General features: G+C 40.8%; 1 protein-coding gene across 20 annotated transcripts in view; it reads left to right on the top strand.

Annotated features, from left to right (window-relative positions):
• The first annotated feature begins 2158 nt into the window (after positions 1-2158).
• Positions 2159-20965, top strand: part of col13a1 (collagen, type XIII, alpha 1) — a 147565-nt gene continuing 128758 nt past the window's right edge. For all 20 annotated transcript variants that reach the window (XM_062566400.1, XM_062566393.1, XM_037465553.2 and 17 more), the window contains exons 1-2: positions 2159-2301; positions 9526-9595. In XM_062566400.1, coding sequence (XP_062422384.1) covers positions 2297-2301; positions 9526-9595 — 75 coding nt within the window. In that variant the 5' untranslated portion in view covers positions 2159-2296. The remainder of the gene's footprint in view (positions 2302-9525; positions 9596-20965) is intronic.

Below are 20965 nucleotides of genomic sequence, written 5' to 3'. Positions count from 1 at the left end.
GTTCCCGGAGAGATGGACCTCGCCAGGGTCGTCGGGCGATGGTAGTGCACCCTTGCCCACCCAAAGTAGCTCTATTTAAAAAGTTGTTTTTCATTGCTAAAGGTAGGATTCATGCTTATTTAAAAGTTCTAATTCTTACATAATGTGTCCTATATTCTGTTTAACCTGTTTTGAACACATTTTTTGGAACAAACTAAATTTAAACAAATCAGATAAATAAATGTTTGAATTTAACCAAACAATTGTCTTAAAAAAATCTTAATGGTAATATTTCAATACCATTTTAATTTTTCCTGTTGTTAACAAGAAGGAAAATAGTATATATGTATACACAGTACCCTCTATTAAAGGGGTTTCATCGTAATACTACAGGAAAAATATATAAAATAAAGTAAAAATTGTTTCAGTATTTGTTTGGCAGCCGCTGCCAAATGTAATTTAAGAAAACTGTCACGGTTTGGGTCTTCTTTCTTTTTTATTTTGTAGTTTCATGTCTCTTGTTCCTGGGGTTAGCTTCACTTCCTGCCTCGTCCTGTGATTGTCGAATTGTTTCCACCTGTGTCCAATCACCTGCACCGTCCTTGAGTATTTAAGCCCTGTATGCCTGGTGTCCTAGGTCGCGTCATTGTTAAATGTTGTTCGGTATTGGTGCACGTCAGTCCGCAGTCCTCGAGTCGGAATTATTAAAGAGCACTTGTTGTTTTGAGTCCTCCCTGCCTCTACCTGAACCAGCCGATGTGACAAAACCAGTCAAATACTCTAATAATTGCAGTATTTATTCTGTAAGAAATTACATTTTTTTTTACTTCATTAAGCATACTTTAGCAAATTTAGAGTTGGACTGTTAATTTACTTAAAAATACCTTTATTTTCTAAAGAATTTTGTACATATTTAAGTTATTAAAATTAGGATCTCTTAGTAATTTATCAGTAATTTTCTTCATCAGTTTCATCAGCAAGTTAGATTGTCCTTTCTTCTCGCATAGAAACACTACATTTGACCTTTTTCTTCCTGTTGCCCATTCTTTTCTTCTTTGATTTTTTCCAGTAACCAAACTAACAAACAACCAAACCAAGTAAAACCGAGTCATCACATCGCTATATAGGCAAATAGAACGGGCGCCTGATGAACAACCATTGGCCTATCTCCTTGCTGTTGGTCTTGTTTCCTTAATTATAATTATTAAGCCCTGGAGAGTTACATTAAAGTGGTTTCATTACCAGATGGAAACTAACTTTAAGTCTAAGATACATCATACTCACTAGTAAAGGTTTCACATATTTCCATCCCGCAGATTTTCGCTTTGGGATATTATTTTAGTTCTACCAATGGACACAGCAACACAGTTTTGGTAAATCCAGCCCTGTGTATATCATCCTCAATAATATCCCTCCATGTTAAGTCAAACAATGAATGGAGTAAAGACCGTACAGAATGTCTGCTGTAAGCCGTAACATGACTTTCTTTTTGTGCAATGGGACTTATGCTTCCGGTGCAGTGTTGTTTTGGTCCACAGCTGAGCGGTTTACACTAAAAGCGTGACCGTGCGCGCTCGCGTTGCGCGCCCTATAAATATCCCTCACCAAGCGAACGTGGATCAAAAGGGGGCAGCAACGCAGTCACGAATCCCGCCCCTGCATTGAACCTAGAGCCTCTCAGAGGAGAAGCACACCCCGCAAGCAAAGGCCTCGTGGCATCCACAGCTGTCCAGAGGGGAGGGAGTCAGGCTCGACTTTCAGAGACGCGCACTGACAGTTAACCTGCGGCCGAGTCCGTCCCTGTGATCCAGGAACATCCTCGACGGCTGAGGACAACTTTCACAATGCATTGAGGTCTAATTTTAATGTAGATGCAGCTAACGTTAAGCAGTTTGGAGATAGTTCGAAGAGGAAGACGACGGAGCTGTTAAACGTATACTCTCAGTTCCAAAGTTGCGGGGTCTCAAGATTCCTTCACCTGATGAGTAGAGAGTTTTCTGTGTGCATCAAACCAGAGTGTAAAAGTCCAAAATGAATGAGCATCCGAGTGGGGAGAGGCGGATCCGCGGCGAGCAGCAGAGACCTTCAAAACAGCCACTTTGGAGAACATGGAGCAATTTGCCAAGCGTGATGATTTGCGTTGCAGCATGTGTTTTGTGCCTCGGAGTTTGCATTGTGGTTTTGCTGTGGACCTCTGAGCTGCAGACCAGGGTAGTGAGTCTGGAGCAGCGGCACCGAGACGCGCAGCTCTCCGCCTGGATGTTTTCTCTGGAACAGGTTGAGCCCGTTATCCTGGGCCGACTGGACCAGATCCTGGATGAGGTGAGACATTTTAACGACAACACTATAATAATGAATCCTTAATCGAGCCCTTCAAATATATTCATCCGTAAAGATTAAAAGTAACTCTCTTTAAAACATCTTAATTTTGCCGATGTGAGAGTTTAGGGACAGGGGATGTCGCATGTGTACAGAGCTCTGTACAAGCTCTCTGAGGCCTTTGCAATTTGGGAATGTACAAAAAAAATAATTTAATTAAATGGATTTCAAACAGAGTTGGACAGATTAAGCTATGTCGCAGAAATTCATGAGTCATGTTTTTATCCTGAAGAAGAAAATACATTGATCTATAAAAATACACTAGTACCATCTAAACAATTTCAACACCCAAATCATTATGAAAAGGTAAATTAATGGAATTATTAGATGAAAAAAAGTGCTCTTTTCCCCCCTGAATCTGTGTTTTCTGTATTTTTTCGATGATAACTGGTGGATAGGCGAGAACGATCTGTTAATTTAGTCCTGATGAAACAGTAATATATATGAATTGTTAATGATAATGGTACAACTAATACTATATAGAATAATACTAACAAAAATATCTAAGATTTTGATTGTTAAATCAAGCCTGTAACTATTAATAAATCATTGTTTTTAATTCTTTCTAATCTGAGCGGCATTTAACGACTGACAAACTCAACAATGTTTTTGCACATCGGAATATGACCACTGCTCCTTTCATATCTGTTACTCCTAATGTTGCCCTTGGTGACCACCTCTAACAAGCTCTTCTGAGGTGATTGATCCTGTACTAAAGGAATCAGTGTTTGAGTGCTTGGCTCTGGAGCTCCTCCGTGGACCTCGTAGGACAATTTCTCCATCTTCATTTCCAGAAGGGCCTGGGGCAATGCAGTCAGCCTCTTTGTATATTTCTAAATGTATAAATAGTCATTATTAATGGGACACAGGCACAGATGTGTCCGTTCACAGCGAGAGAGAGAGCCTGTGGTTTCCTTTCCAGGATCCACCTCCCTGCCTCAGTCAGCGATGACAACATTCCTCTGTTATGGAACACATACACACATCCTTGGTAATTATTTATCGCCTCCTATTTTGAATGGCAGCAAATTTCAGAGAGACTCTGATATTCAATTTTAACTCCAAGCTAGTGTTACATTTTTCCCAACCATGTCAGTGTAAAGTCAACTCAGTGTTAACAATTTAACTCTGAAATAAGTGTTGTAAATAAATCTGCTCCTGGAGATATAAGAATAAGGCCACAATGCCTTGAGCATACTTTAATCGTACAGCCTGAAAAGAGATAGTTGTAGCAAAAGGTTAAAGAAAGTGGGGGATCTAAGTAATTTTACTAAGGTATTCACAATCTGGTATTCACAATAAGGTATTCACAATCGTAGTGTGTTGATGGAAGTTAGTATGACGTAGTAGTTCTGCACACAAGTTACATCAGATAGTTTTGCTTTACACCCTTTCTCTCGCATTCTCACCCTCTTCCTAACGAATGAACATCGGGACTGCTTGCTTGCAAAGTCGGTCAGTATTGTGCCTCATAATGCCGTTTTAATGGATCCTAAGCATATTAGATATCGGTGCTGCAGTGGGAAGTTTAAACAGAAACAAGGTCGTCAATTGAGGATTAAATGCTCTCCTTTCGCTGTACACTTTTCTTTTTTTGGAGAGCGTGATTTGTTCCTCATTTTTCTCATCCGTCTTTTTCTCAAATTTTGCTATTCTTTTCTTCCTACCATATTTTTATTTGTAATTTTCAGCTACCTCTCTCGTCTTGAGGCGATATCATCCTGCCTGGAATGCAAAGACGCAATTGTTTGAGTGGTATCACGTGGGATGGTTTAGGTTGATTGCAATTGGTCTGTGCTTTAAACCACTACCGTAAAAACGACCAAAGCTGTGCCGATCGAAACGTGCGCCGTCACGTTTAAATCATTTATCAGTCATCAGTCTTGTTTTATTTTGTAGTTTCATGTCCCTTGTGTCCCCTGGGTAACTTCACTTCCTGTCTTCCCCTGTTATTGTCTGCAGTGTCGATGATTGTTTCCACCTGTGTCCAATCACCTGCACCTCCCCTGTGTTTTTAAGCCCTGTCAGTTTCTTGTGTCGCGTCTTTGCATGTTACCGGTGTTGCGCTGTGTCCCAATGCCAGGCCATGTAGATATTGTATATATTTTTGTTCAAGGGCCCCTCCCCCGCCTTGAACTTTTGAGTTTTCCTTTTTTCGAATTTTGACTATTAAAGTTATTTTTTCCCCTCGAGCTCCGCATCTGAGTCCTCCCTTCCTGTCCTCGCAACCGTCGTGACAGTCCGCCAGTTAGTGACCTCTGCACTACACCGTATTTTAACAAACAACAATTCCCAATTTACTAATTTACTCGCATTCTGTTAACCTGGAAAACAAGATACAAATAGTCTGCAAAGTGTGACTTACCGTAAGGTTACCTTTCAAGCAAAAGAAAGATGGCGTCCACAAATTTGGCAAAAATGCATTTGCGCCTTTGTCAGGAGAGGATTTTATCAACACAAATGCACTATTATCTTATTTTCATAAGATGATGAAGTTAAAGGTTAACATTTAGTTGACTTTAGGGTCGTTGATTTGTATTTTTCAGAACGGTACAGAAAATAATAAAGTCTATAGACCACAGGTTCCCACCCTTTTCCAGCTTGCCATCTACCCTCCTTCCCTCAGAGGACCGGCTACGGGGGGCGGGAGGGAAATGTAATAGTCGGGCGAACGAGTAGTAGCGGTAAGCTGACGGAACAGCAGCGCTGCATGCCGCCACAACCATTCCACACATTCTTTGTTTCCGGGGGAGTGGCGAACGAATCCACCTGGCTCAAATTAACCTGCGCTGGTGGAACATCAGGGAACCGAAAAGCCTGATCTACGTCATCTTATCCTGAAAATTATCCGGTTTACTCGCCACGTACGAGGAACGGGGCCCTGCAGTCTTAACCAATTGTATTTTACCCAAATAGAGGATTGACTGTAACCACAGGATGGCCGTAGTTTATGAGGAGAGGGGAAAACATCTCTCACTGACTGTACTGTGGCGGTAACGGTAGTTAAAAAGCCTTCGTATCTAGTTAAATAGCTAATTAGAGCTAGCTAAAGTTAGCTAACTAAATCATTTATAAAATAATTAACACTTGGTCATCATTCACCATAGGCGATGGTACGTTGCTCGGTCGTTTGGTGACGGAAGGACGCGTATTGCTTAATGTTTTTGCTCCCCTCGCTAAAGTCAGCAGATGAATTCGCTGGTGCTGCTGAACAACAACGTTGATAGTTCATTGTCTGCAAGTTTGAGTGCCTTGCCAAATATGGTGGGTGGTTCCCTTGTCTTCCTTTACCACAAGCTAATCATTCTTCCATTTTGTGATGGTCGCATGGATTTTTCTTTTGAACCTGATGGTGACAGAGACCGGATTTGCTCTGATCAACAAGTGCTCCTTTTTTATTAAGAACGTTTGATTTGTCTTGCACACGCAACATCAGTCAAGGCGTGATTCAAAATGATTCTGTGGCAGCTGGACCGCTTCATAAAAGCTACAATGTTTTTTACAAGTTAACTAAACTGTCACTATTGAAATTATGGGGCATTTTTTGCAAAAAAATTATAACTTGAGCATCTAATAGGTATGAATTTGCATTATTTACGTGGGCTGTCTACAAGTTACCATGGTTTACCACCCCTAAATGGATGTCCGGAAGGGACATGATCATCACAGTTCCGTTCGTTCGAAAGGTGAACACTATGTGTTATTCACACAACACTATATTGAGTATTGAATCTAAGAAATAAGTGAAGCGGAGGCATGGACTCAGAACACCATACCTGGAAGTGTATGGAGCAGCAGTGCCAGGTCTGAATATTAATCAGACTAGAGGACAGTAAAAGGATCAGTCATCCTTTTAAAATAGAAAGTTCAGACCACATTGCAACATCGGGTCACCACTACAAACACAGACGCGCACACACACACGTTTCAACACTTTTACCCAAGGCAGCCCAGCTGCTCTACACATACATCATCCATAGTCTGTAGAATACCATCTTATGACCTTGCTAGCAAACACAGAACATCTCTACTAAGATGCATAGCTGAATTAGTTACAGCACAAGTAATGTCATCGTATGAGATGAAACTCAGTGATTGGAGACAAAGAAGCACCCATTTCCTATCGACACATTCTGACCTCCAACATGTCAAATACAGACAATAAAGTTCTGACAACACTAACGACTCACTTAACTACAAACTGGTGTCAAAATGTGCCATTTGGCTCTCCCTCCTCCTGCTTGACAGTGACCTCAGAAAGTGTCTATAAGCTCTAACACATGCATCCACCGTATGATTAGGATCTGTATAAAATATAAGATATAATGGGTTAGTTCTCCATCCTCCTGCCAGTAGTAGTTTTTCAATGGTCCGTCAACTGACTCTTTGGCTCCTTAGCTCATGATATTATTGTCGCATTTTGTGTAATTAAAGTTATCACATTCATTAGACCATTAGACAATGTTAAAGGCTAATAAGGCTTTTGAAGTATGGTCATTGCACTTCTCTTTCTCTGGCAGACTCTGCTGTTGAATGTTGATGTGTTAATGTTGTAGCTCCTTTTCTTACAGACAATTCCTGTAGAACTGAATCTCCTCCAGTCTGCATTACGTCCATTATCTGGCTTGGAGAACATCTTCAGATATGTTGGACAAAAAGGGAATAGTGGCTGCAGAGCACTCTGGATCACAGTGTTCGGGCTGACTGGTGGAGGGGGGGGACGGCGACGACCGACCGCTGAACTGGAATAATTTGATGAATATGATTTTGTAGAGCAGAACTTTATTGGAGTAAATACAAAACACGTCGTACTAAAACACACATCAATACATAAAACTATACACTTGACACTAATACACATTTCACACCCTATACTACTTACAGCCTACATGCGCAAAGTCTGCTACTTCTGTCAGAGCAACAGATTTTGTGGGGCTTGCTAAAAACGAATGCCCTATTATAAGGGAAGGCCTCAGGAGATGGTCCATTGATGGAGTCTCGCGCGAGATATTTGCTCGCTCACCGAACATGAACTTCCTTGCTTGCGAGGCTAATCTCTGCTCGCGCTCGAAGGTGCTTTCTATGCGCTCGCTGTTGTTCTTTTTGACAGTACGGGGTCGAGGCCAGTCACCATGGTAGATCGCGAGACCGACATTTGCTCGCGGATGTTTGATTCACGTGTGCGCAGCAACCTGATTTGAACTCTTGAATTTTGACCATGATTTGCCATAGTGTGTGTATGTGAGACGCGTGAGTGACAGAGACGGAGAGAAGCGAAAGGTAATACAGCTGAACGAATACAGTGCGTAATTTAAATAGCAGTATAAATAAATAAACCAAACGCAATGTGTGGCGGCCGGTGTTGAATCTGTGGCGGTGTGCCAGATTGGTCTATGTGTGGGAAACACTGGGATCAGTTCGACTAAAGACTTCTACAGTCGTGAGAGGGCTCAGCCAGTATCGACCAAATACACTCCTACAGGATATCGGGAATAATATGAAGTGGTTTGAAGGGAAACATGTGCCAGAGAGTTCAATCCTACAATTGATTCTGCATGAGACTTTTCACTGACTGCTGCTCTTAACTTTCGTGTTTTTAACTAAAAATTCACTAAATTAAAAACATTGTAAGAAATGTGTTTTTACAATGCCTATGAAAGTGTAAAACTCCAAATGCACTAAGTAGGACTGAAGAGTGTGTCGTCTGAACACAGTGGGAAGCATATGCTAGAATGGCTGATTAAACCATTAAAAAAACAAAGGGGATGACCCAAACGTATTCAACTAAACTTGATAACTAAATAAACTCATAGCGGACAGTCAACCAAAGCAAACAAATACACCCTAAAGAAATCAACAAAAGCATGAATACATTCATGTGGTGACCAGGTCTTGGATAGTTAAATTACATTAGATGTAATGTACTTGACACTTCCAAAGCGACGTTCAATAAATGTATTTCAGCCATAAGGATACAAACCCAGAAGTTACATGAAAAGGGTTACGTTTCCATTGGTAGAAGTTGTGGGTGTTACCAACAGAACAACTTAATTCTGGAAGCATCGCACTCCGAGCAAGCTGAGCAAATACTTGAAGGCGAAGTTGAACACTGCAGACCACTGATTGGTCAGATAGAATAGTGGCAGAAGATGTCCTGCACAAATCCACAGTTTTTAAAAAGCCAAGCTACTCTCAATAGCAGCTCAATTGTTTAATTAACTTGACCGAGATTTAAAAAGCTACGACTAATGCGGTCTACAGAATTGACTTAACACAAACCTTTCTCTATGCCATTAAAAATGATGTCACAATAGTTGTTTTTTTTATAATTGTCCTTCTTACGGCTACGTTCCTCAGGTTACAGTGACTTTTGAATATGGAGTCTAGAGGGCGCGCCAGTAAGGATGGTGGTTCAATCCCCGGCTGCTACATCTCCCATGTTGTGCCCAGGTGCCTTTATCCAAGCACACTGCTCCCACTGTGTGGGATGGGTTAAATGCAGAGAACATTTTCTCCATGGGGGGATTAATAAGATACATATGGTCCGAAGGTCAACAATCTCAGTGAGGAGAAAATTAGCTATTGAACGATAACTATATAAAACACTCTTTTGCTGGAGGATTACTGACATTCAGCAGGTGCAGCCAACACAATGTCCTCCCTCAAACTGGAATAACTGAGTTAACAGGCTGTACCCAGAATACTGCAGCAGTGGTCAGAATGACAGCACCCCCCATGGCACCGCTTTCAGCACCTGTTGCAGGCTCTAAACAGTAACCAGCTTTAGGATTGACTGCTATGCAGTGCAGAACGCACATGGATGCTTTTCTATTCTGTTCAGGGTCACATCACATGCTGGCTTTTGTTTATCTAATGAGGTCAGCTGTCACACTTTAATATCTGGAGAAAGGTGGAAGGTGGGGGGAGGCCTTGTGCTTAAAATGAAACAAGAGACAATATTGATAGTTCTAGTTTGAATGTGTGCAAGGAAAAATATACTACCTTTAATAAAGAATCTCAAGTTAAGGTCTACTTCTCACTTTTTGGGAAGCTTTTGTTCATATCATGAGCTTCTGTTTGCTCATATGCCATGGGATTGTAACTGAGCCTCTTAACCATGAGGGTTCAGTGCTCTCTAACATCTTTCCTTTGTTCCCTTTAATGCAGAAGCTTGCAGCGAGAATACCAAAGACAAGGGAGTCAAGGGAAGCTCCCCACAGCTGCCTGTGTCCTCCAGGTAAGCTCCTTGCCCCTTTTACCTAGTTCACATGTGTCAAACTCAAGGCCTGTGGGCCACATCCGGCCCGTGAATGAATTATCTTTTGCCCGCATGCTCAAATCTATTTACTATTAGAGCTGGCCCGCCGGTATATCGCACGCATCACCATAATACTACAAATCCCACAATGCACTCTACGTGTGTCGTCGCGCGCCTCACAGTCTGTATTACAAACCACTTGTGTCAACTTCCCTCTCCCCAAAGAATGGCTAAACAAAAGGTGGAATTTGAAAACAGGAGTTTTCAGGTGGGAGGCAGGTCTGTGTACCTTATCATCATCCCTTTTACCGTAAAAACCTTACCAACAACTTTTTACTTCGTTAATTCTTTTTGTGGTTTTTCCCATAAAATGAAAATATGATGCGTAGCCGCTAAACCGGAAGTACGTAGTTTTCATAGTAAGAATCAATATAACCGTCTGCAATGACAGCGGTTACCCGGGTCACATGAGGAGAAAAGTTAACGGATGTAAATAAATAATCCTGGTCTGACGGGATGTGTTGATGTAGTTGACTACACTCGTTGCTCCTGACTCTGATATTTATTGTCCGCGCATTGTGTTGCTTCAGTGAGCAGAGCAGAGACAGTTTAGGGAGACAAGTAAACGTAAAAGGTTCCCCGTTGCCGGTCCAGTGCGGTCCGCCACCGGAGCGCATACGTCCCGCTGTCAGCGAACAGTCAGTCGGACTGCCAGCGCCCCACCCCCCGTCAGCTGTTCGCGCCGATCGTCAGTGGCCCGCGTTCGCTCGAAGTCGGCAGTATCTGGCCCGAACCTGAAATGAGTTTGACACCCCTGACCTAGTTATTCTCTTGCTCCAACATGAATGGGTGAATAGACAGAGTGGCAGTGTATGAGAAAAACTGCCAAAGGTCAGGACACTGGTCACCTTTTCTGCTGCAGCCGCCCCCCCCCCAGTAGCTATTAAGTCATAAGGCAACGTGTGTGTGTGTGTGTGTGCGCACACATGTGTTGTTTGTTGTTGTTTGTTGACTCTTAAACTTATCCACAACTTGCAGAATGAATGGTGGGAGATACTCCCTATGTTTAGAAGGGTTCTTGTGGTCAGATAACTCAGGACATTATTTATTTTCCTATTCATGTTTCAAAAGGCTAATGTTTAACCATTTTCCTGTGGCCAGATGAAAACACACATAAAATTAGACTCCAGTTAAGCAACTGCTAAACTTGATGAAAAGCTCAGAGGTGATGCTAGCTAAAATACAAAGATAGTACTGATGATTACTCTTAGGATGGTATTCTCTTTAATTTAAGCTTCTAAAAATTTTCAGGAGCTCTTTGAATTATTTGATTGGCATGATTCCATAATACTTCCATATAATGTTGGCTAAACACAGCTTGGGCGATGAGGTGCTTAGAATGAACAATGTTGTAGTTGTAACAGGATGTTAGGTACTTGCCTGGAAATCCCACCTCTCACTAAACGGCACTTGGCAGTGGTAGCCCCTCCCCAGCTACCAGTTTTACCTCCTGTAGCAGGAGGGGGCACAGTTTCTACTCCCTTAAACGTGTTTATGGCCGTGGCCTGGGATAGCAACTTTTATTTGGGTGATTAGTTCTGTGCCCAATGTTATGGTTTGCGGCTATGAGGATGATAAAACAGAAGACTTTAATTTTATTGTCGATGTTTATTTTGTTCTGAGCAACAATCATAAAGTTCACACAGAAACTGTAGAAGAGCAAAATCAGTAAATGCAGACAACAAAACCGAGTGAAACATGAAATTAATTCATCCATAATTGGTTAAGCTTTGATTTGTAAGTGGTTATTTTTAAGTAAATTCAATGTGTCTCTGAGAAAGAGAGAGCGAGCAAGTCTACTTAACAGGAGGAGAGGGCGGAGCCAGCCACCACACATTAGAACCAAATGGCCTGTTAATATGGTGTAACTCTGCAGTAAATGACTGTGATGGCTTGTGAATACTCGTTCAGCTGGCCGTGTGCTCGCCAGTTGCTTCAGGTGTTGAAGTCCTTGAATTCCGAACTGCCAGGCGGTCTGGTGCTAGAGGCGGAATGTCTTTAGTGTGAGAGGAGGGTTGTGGCTTGTGATCAACCATGAAAAAAAGCACCATTGTCTAGTACTACATTGTCCTCTTTTTTTTCATGGTGAACGTTTTAGTAGGTAAGATGCAACATGTCTTTTTATGGATACATTGTCAAGTTATCCAGGTTCCCATATAAACCTAATCTTTTTTTCTGCTTCAGTTTACAAAGGTCCACTGAATAATATATTAAGTCAATCAATCTGTAGCTGTTGTTTGATGAGCAGGCCTTGCTCTGACTTGTGTGCTTCAGTGAATTTTACAAGCACCAAATGACTGCAATGCTTTGGGTTAGGGCAGAACTACGTTGTCTAGATAAAGACACTACAATAGTCCGACCCATTGTGTGACCTTAAACCGCTTTCAATTTATGCAAACCAGCTGAAAACATTTTTTCATTATGACTCACTGTGACAAACAAACAAGCAACCAGTTATCATAGTGTCACTAAACACAGCTTTTACTGCTTAAGTAATAATCAGTTATGACAAAGCTATTTATTTAATATAAGAAGACAGGACATGAGCCGAAACCTACAACCTGCAAGAGATCACATGTAGGTGAAGGGTTGTTGACTAGTTCATGAAGAGTCAAGGCTAAGTTATTTTCAAAGTCAATTAAAATGGTGCCAATATGGCATCTTCTTTATAATCAGATGAGGAGTGAGCTGAAAATGAGTTAATGTAATATGGCAGCGCTTCAGTCCGACTCATGCTTATGTTTCTTAATAATGAACAATTGGATTTTATTAAACCGGTTTTCTTTGCAGCGCCAGTCTCATCTTTTTTCGTTCTAATTGCCGCGCTTGACTTCAAGGTGTAACCTTTATTATTGTTCGGTCTGAAACGGCGCGCCCAGTGACGGATGGTGTAGCAATATTGTTGTCCGGGTGGAAATCAGGAGAAATTCGGGCGAAAGATCGGTCCGGGAGATTCTCGGGAGGGGCTTTGAAATTCGGGAGTTTCCCGGAAAAATCGGGAGGGTTGACAGGGTTAGGGTTAAAATTGTTAAGACTTTTTAAAAGATTTTAAAGTTTAAATGGTGTTTCTAGCTGAAATATTGGATAAGCTGAAAAGGTTTAGAGAGGATTTGAAAATGTAATCCATTGGAAACCATGTTAAAAAAGTTGATTTTAATTAATACAAATTCAATTATAAGAGCTAGAAAGCTGAAAAGGCATTGCCCTGAACAAGGTGCAGTGGAACAAATAGAAGAATAATAATAAGTTGAATAAAGATTCGAAGAACAATTCTTGGAATGCATCAATGCGTTCCAACAATAAGTTGATATTTAAATCCCCATACTACCCCAGTTACAAATGTATTTGTTTCTACTAGGGCTGTCAAATGATGATAAAAATTTTAATCAAATTAATCAGAATTTTCAGTGGATTAATCAGGATTAATCACTATTTGCAATTACACCTGAATCCTAACCATTTTTTCTTTCTGAAATGCATACCAAAGATAAATAACAGGACACAGATACATAATTATCATTATTATCATAATTATTATTTTTTACATAAATACATGTTATTGATATTTGATTTGGTTTAATTCATTCCAGAAAATAATCAAATCAATGTTATTTGATAAGTTACAGACTGATTTCCCTGCATGGCTCTAGAAGGCCTCTGCAGTTTATCCCACTCTGCTGCGGTCGGCAAAACGAGTTTGTGCTCCTGATGGTCCAGGGCTGCGAGGGCCGGACATGTCAACCCTCCCGATATTTCCGGGAGACTCCCGAATTTCAAAGCTCCTCCCGAAAATCTCCAGAACAAAAATAAAGGTTACACTTTGAAGTCTAGCGCGGCAATTAGAATGGAAAAAGATGAGGCTGGCGCTGCACCCCGCCCGCCCCCCGTTGACCGCTAGCACACGCACCCCAAGGTTGGCAAGTATGGCGATGACGGCCTCTTTATTTCTGCTCACGCGCTTGACCATTTCCAGCGTCGAATTCCAACGTGTTGGAACATTTTGCTATTGTGCTGGTCAAACGATCTGAGGTTGATTTTGCGAACATTCAGCGTGGACTGGCGCAAACGACTTGCTGAACCTGACGGCCTGACATAGGCCTACAGATGGCAGTAATGTGTTGTATAGGTCGAAGTGCATTCCCTAGAGGAAGAGGTACTTTCCTGACCTGAATAATTTGTCACACTGCGCATGCGTGAAATGTGTTAAAAAAATTGACGTAATTAACAACAAACAACTAATTAACGTCGTTAACGCGCTATTTTTGACAGCCCTAGTTTCTGCTAGTTTCTGTTTCTGTTGAATGAATCATTACGCTACATAATGGGTTTTTACCTGCTTCAGGTCACTTAATTGAAAAAAAAGTATACTTGCAGGTAATGCGTCTGACTAGCATTACTTACCATTGATCTTTCCATCCAAAAAAATAATAATATCAAGGGAGAAACGGTAAACACTACTGCTGAATCTTTCATTCCAAGCAACATATCCAAGTATGACAGGTCCAACTTTCATGAACCAAGCGCATCAGGCTCATTTGAAAAGTAGATTAATAGAAAACATTGGTAGCACAATTCTGGTCCACTAAGTCAAAGTGACTTCATCCCCCATCGCTTTATAGGAATTCAAAAAGGGAAAGAAACCCAAGAATTCATGCTCTTAAACATATGGGACAGACTGCCATGTTAGTCAAACCAATTAGTAAAGCAAAAGAAATGTGAATCTGAAACAAGTCAAATCAGTCCAAGGGCAGTTCGATTTAAAACTGCCACTTCTTAGTCAGGTAGTTGACCTCCTCTCCTTTTCAGCCACACATCTTGATAGTCTGGCACTATTGGCATAACTCAGTCTTCAGATATTACCCACCAAACACATTCAGAATAGTTACACGACTTATGTTACCAGCTTCGACAGCGGCGCTGTTATTGTGTTTACCGTCTGAGTCTGTGTGGAGACCACAACTGTAGTAGGAACTACCACACTATACCTTGTGTTAATGTCTGTCGGGTTGTTGGTGTAACTACAGTGTTTCCCTTACCATTATATTTGGGGTTGCCCAATATATACAGGTGAAATGCAAAAAATTAGTATTTATATCGTAAACTAATATTAGTGTATATATATATTAGGGGTGTCAAATGATTAAAAATTTTAATCAAATTAATCAGAATTTTCAGTGGATTAATCATGATTAATCACACCTGAATCCTAACCATTTTTTCTTTCTGAAATGCATACTAAAGATAAATAACAGGACACAGATACATAATTATCATTATTATTATCATAATTATTATTTTTTACATAAATATATGTTATTGATATTTGATTTTTTAATTCATTCCAGAAAATAATCAAATCAATGTTATTTGATAAGTTACAGACTGATTTCCCTGCATGGCTCTAGAAGGGTCTCGAGCCTCTGCAGTTTATCCCACTCTGCTGCGAGTTTGTGCTCCTGCGATGACCAGACATGACCAGACATGTCAACCCTCCCGATGTTTCAAAGCCCCCCCCGAAAATCTCCCGGACCGACCTTTCTCCCGATTTCCACCCGAACAACAATATTGCTGCACCACCCGTCACTGGGCGCGCCGTTTCAGACCGAACAATAATAAAGGTTACACCTTGAAGTCGAGCGCGGCGATTAGAACGACTGGCGCTGCAAAGAAATCCGCTACCACCCTCATTTCAGTGTGAAATATTCCCATACCTGGGAGGATTTAGATCGCATTGGTTTCTCTTCCTCCGCATGTTTCAGAACAGCGCTGCTCTTGCTCTGCTGGGCGGAGCTTTTCTTCTTCTCTGTTCTGCTGCGCGAGAACGGGGGGGGGGGGGGGGGGAGCGGGTCTCTGGCGCAAACAACTTGCTGAACCTGACGGCCTGACATATGCCTGCAGGTGGCAGTAATGTGTTGTATAGGATGAAGTGCATTCCCTAGAAGAAGAGGTTCTTTCCGGACCTGAATAATTTGTCACACTGCGCATGCGTGAAATGCGTCAAAAAAATTGACGTAATTAACAACAAACAGCTAATTAACGCCGTTAACGCGCTATTTTTGACAGCCCTAATATATATATATATATTATATAGCCATAATCATCACCATTATATCAAATAAAGGCTTGAAATATCTCACTTTGCATGTAATGAGTCTGTATAATAGTTTCACCTTTTTAAGTTGAATTACTGAAAGTAATGAGCTTTTTCACGATATTCTAATTTCACCTGTATATGCCACACTGACACACACACACACACAGTTGAGCAAACTCCCACCAGCGGACATACAGTACACACCGGTGCTTACATTTGGTGTAGCAACATTAACGCCTCAAAACCAATAGAATTCTGTGTACTAGGAATAAAACAAAATGCTATTGAATTTGAGGTCATTACTAATACATTGCAGATAAATCATTTAAAAAGCCGTATTAATATTCTCATTGCTGAAGATACGGTTGCAGCTAAAAAAGAAACCCCACGATATCCTTGTAAACAAGAGACTTCCTCTTATCTGGGCAGTTGACAGGGCGGTGAGGGGGTGTAGAGGGGGTTGCAAAGCCAGTTATTTAAGGAGTCCTCCAAGTTCACCTTGACATCTGTGCTGACAGGAAAAGATCCCCTTTCTTCGTCATTGATAAGTTCACGTAGCAGCTGCCAGCATGAGGCTATACTTAAAGGAACAGAGCACCAAGAGGCAAGGAGAGGGAAGAGACTGACAAAAGATAATCCTTTATTTGTCCCACAGCAGCATTACACGAGCTAAAAGTGTGCACATATTGAAAAAAAAGAAGGAATCAGTAACACAAATAACAACAATCCACATAAACTCAGTGAAATGTTATATGCAGAAGATATATATACACAGACAAAACTATTGTGACTATTGCACAGGTTTTCATTGGTCTACTGGGAGCTGAGCTAAAACTTTAGAACTTTCCTTCTAAATACAGAGCAGACATGCCATCCTGCTGAGGGTGGGGGGGGATCTCTATCAGAGCTTTTTACAGACCATTGAAGAGCAAGGAAAAGCCAAGAGGACAAGATAAGATACAAATACATTAAGTGGACAGTGACTTTTAGTGCCTGACATTTAATTGTATGTGAAGAAAAACTAGCGAACAAATACATTACCTTAGCAAAATGGTATGTATGGCTCCAAGGAACCAGTGATATATGTATTCCACATCACTTTTAACACGATTAACCTAAAATAAATATTATTACTCTGTTACTTTTGCCGAAACTTCAAATGGCAAATACAAAAAAGGGTACCATCTCTCCTTCAAGAATATAGTTTTTGTCTAAATTGTGCTCGGAGGAGTTGATCTACAGTACAGTAGGAGAGTGAAGAAAACACCATCTGGTTTCATCATAATAAATATTATTGTGAGCTATCTGCCACTTGATCCCCCCCCTCTCCAAGAGTTCCATTTTGAAAATATGTGCACTCACACACACACACACACACACACACACACACACACACACACACACACACAGCTCACATCCTAAACGTCTTAGTATCTTGTTTGGAAAGTGTTTAGAGCCAACTCTCAGAGAAATGTCTTGACAGACCACCTCCTGCTTCTTCGCAGGACTACATTTGAGAAATGTTAACTCGGAAGAAGTGTGTGTGTTTGCGTTTTGATGATGTTTATTAAACATATCCAGTTTCATTTACAGTGTCACAACTGTAAACGGGAGGAGAATATTTGACCTTTAATTACAAATCAAAGGGCCAATTTGAAATAACAATAAATTATATATTTTGGACTTTCACATGATGCACACCAGAAGGGAATTCTCCTCTCCGAGAGTATTGTCACCATGTGAATGAGCCATTTGTTTGAAGGCTCCACTTTATGTAGTTTTGTGTTGGCCTACTTAGTTGAGCCCTTTTGAGAATAGACCTTGTTGCCCAGAAATAAGTTGGTGATCTTTCTATTATTTGGCCCATATTAAACCGGAAGAAAACAAACATCCAAAGGTGATGAATGGTCAATTACACAAAGATGTCATTCTTGGTGTCTAACTGGGGAGAAGACAAGATTTTGGAACATCTGTTGATGAAGGCCGCCACTGAAATCTACATAAAAATTAATTTAATAGTAAGAGTGACATTAGTCTTTGACAAAGTAACAAACGTATATGAAGATCTTCGCCAAAAGACATTTAAAAAATTCTAATTACATAATGCAACGACCTAGACAGATCACAAGGAGTGCAAAAGTGAGATAATTAACAAAATCAGGGAAAAAACTAGTGGAACACTTTGCCTCAGTGTCTAGATCACTCCTTTTTTCTGAGACATTTTAAATAATTTTGTTTTCTGGCAAGGAACTGTGAAGGCTGGAACTCAAAGATCTCCGAGGTTGGGGCTCAGGGCAGTCTAGTAGAGTCAGACTCAGACTCACCACAACAGGGCTCGCAAATCAGTTAGGCATCTCATTTTGTCATTGTGGATTGAAACATTTATTATATTGGAGGCTTGGTTGACTGTTCTTGCTGTTCTAGTTGCCTTTCCATCTTTGCTTGACATGACAAATCTCATTGAGTCGATGAAATGAACTTTGAGTTGTGAAAGCACCAAGAATCTATTGTATATTAATATGAAGGCATTTGGTTAAAACTCATACTGCATATATGGAATTGTTCAATGTGAATGTATTTATTCCATCTGGAATAATTACACGCTGTGGTGTAGATACAATACAATGATAATTTGAAGCAAAGGTTGCGTTGGGACACCTGAGCCTGTTCCATACGCCGACAACAGCCGGAGATGCAGTTGAAAGCTAGTAAAACATTAGTTGATGGGGAATAAAACCTCTGCTTTAAGCTGCTTTGTATGGACTTTTCCAGATGTGCAAAGTATGAGAGGCTTCCCTCATGGATTGTTTACCATGTCAAATTATTTTTCCAATGCACTTTTCCCTCTTTAATTTACCACTATTATCTTGGTAGAGATATTATGCAACACAAGCAATATGAATGACTACATTTCAATCTCACGATGTTCCTGTTAAGAGACAACATGTCCATGTCCTGTCCAATTTGAAAGATATATATTTTTCCCAATCCTTCTTGAGCCTGATGCTCTCCTGAACGAGACCGAGGAAGGAAAAGCACTTAGGCGCCTTGCACCCTGTGACTCTGATGCTGTGAAAACAAACAGTGGTGATTAACGGCAGGAGAACTCTTCCTCCTGAAGGTACAGGGCCATAAATTTCCCTTCTGCTTTTAGGAAGCCACATCAAAAACACCAAGAAACACTCCCTTAGAGGCTCTCATTTTGTCCGTTCATTCCTTTTATGCCATTGTCTCTGTGGCGGCTGGTCACATTTGAAAGAAAAAATGGATTATATATATTTTTAATCATATTAATACATTTAACAAATTATGATTTTGTTTTTTGAAATAGGGAATATACCCAATATAATATTTGTAAAATGAGATATCTGCGCAAAATATATATATGCCTGTCCTCCACATACTCTGTGCCTGTCTGCATATCTAAGCTGGGCTGAGGCCGAATTGATATACCCCAAAAGAGGCAAGTCTAAGTCAGTCAATTAGTGTCCTAAGATAGATTCAGCCTTGAGCTATCACCATTTGGCCCAAAGGCTACTGGTGAGGGCAATTCTTTTCTTGAGGCATATTAACGACATAGCAATAATAACTAGAGCAGTATTCTTCCAAAAAGACCCAACCCAAAACTCTGTAAAATCTCTCTTCCAAGACCTTCCAAGAGAAAAACTTGCGGAGATCAACCTGATCTGACAATCAGACAACGGACTGGCGTGAAAGCCTGTTTTTTTAAATCAACAGGGATGGATCCAGCATCGATAGAGGAGTGAGGGACATGTTGAGCTAGTCCAGTACAGCCCACCTTTCTCTGCTGACGTTCTGACAGTAACTCCTGGGCCACTTTTCCCCCCCAGTCCGCCCATGTGTATATAAATTATGTGTATATATATATATATATATATATATATGATACCCCAATAAACATGTTGAAATGTTCTATTAGATTAGTTAATAAATATATTTATATACCTATTCATGACGTATTTATATATCATACAGAATTGTATGAACAAGATGTTCTTATTGTTTATGTATTATGAATGCCTTAAAGATCTGACTGATTTTGGTTCTTAAAGCACGTATGTTCATGCACATACTGTCCACTCTCAAAAGCTTTGTTTCTCCTAAAAAATGTAATCCGCTCCTGCAAAGTGTTGTTATGATCGTTAATACTTAACTGCAGTAAGTAATAATGTGCTATTTGATATACATTTTTGTGTTGAAATGAATTTGATGGCTCTACCAAAAAAACATTCCATAGCCACCACTGCATCCACTCCACATCAACCGAGTTTTGTGGTTGTGCTACAGTCAGTCTAAGCTTTTTTCCAGAGCTGAAGCTATCCTCTACCAGACCTCAACATACACTTAATAATCACAGTTGCTGCAAAAGCCCCCCATCTTAGAATAGTTCAGCATTAGCTGGGAAGCATGTCTTTCAAACTTTGAGGCTGTCAACTGACTGAGGCCTTTTCCCTAAGTCTCTTCCTCAAACCCACGTTAGAAGCAGAACAAAACGCCTCCCTGAATGGGGTCAATGGAGAAGCCATGTAAACTCATCTGTGTCATGATAATGGTGATATTAACCAAGTACTCTAAATAAAAATATCATGCACCAAGCCCTTGCATGCCATAGCAAGAGCCCGAAAGACTGCCGATCCTCAAAAAAATAGAGCAGCTAGCCAACTAGGGTTAGGGTTTCGATCCCCACAATCCCTTCTCAACAAACAGAAATTGAGCTGCTTGGATAAACATTGTCTTTGATTTTTTGTGAAGAACATTGACTAAATATTTACCAATACTGTAGATTAAACTAACATAATTCATTTACTCATTGTCTGTGATACAGGGACTGCTGCTGCTATTTGGATGGAAACTCTTACCAGAGGTCAGAGGTCAAACCTGCCTTTCAATCACCCCCTGGGCTGCATGTGTGTTTGTGTGAGAGGCCAGATGATGGCGTCTGTATGACTTCCCCAGCTGTTAATGACAAAGCCATGTGTGGTAGTATAGGGGGTACTGGAGAATGACAAAGGGGCATGGGAGGAGGACAGTTGAGTTGCTCATCTAACAGTGCAGGAGGAGGTGGAAGTGGGAGACCAAGTGGGTCATCTGTCTTCTGCCTGTCCTACTTGTTTACCAAGAGAGAGTAGACATCATGCCGTTTTGTAGCACTTTCACTCGGCCAGCTGTCTAGT

The sequence above is a fragment of the Pungitius pungitius genome, chromosome 13, assembly GCF_949316345.1.
Source record: "Pungitius pungitius chromosome 13, fPunPun2.1, whole genome shotgun sequence".
Classification (NCBI taxonomy): Eukaryota; Metazoa; Chordata; class Actinopteri; order Perciformes; family Gasterosteidae; genus Pungitius; species Pungitius pungitius.
The sequence above is the reverse complement of the archived record's forward strand: the minus strand, read 5'-3'. Positions and strand labels throughout refer to the sequence as shown.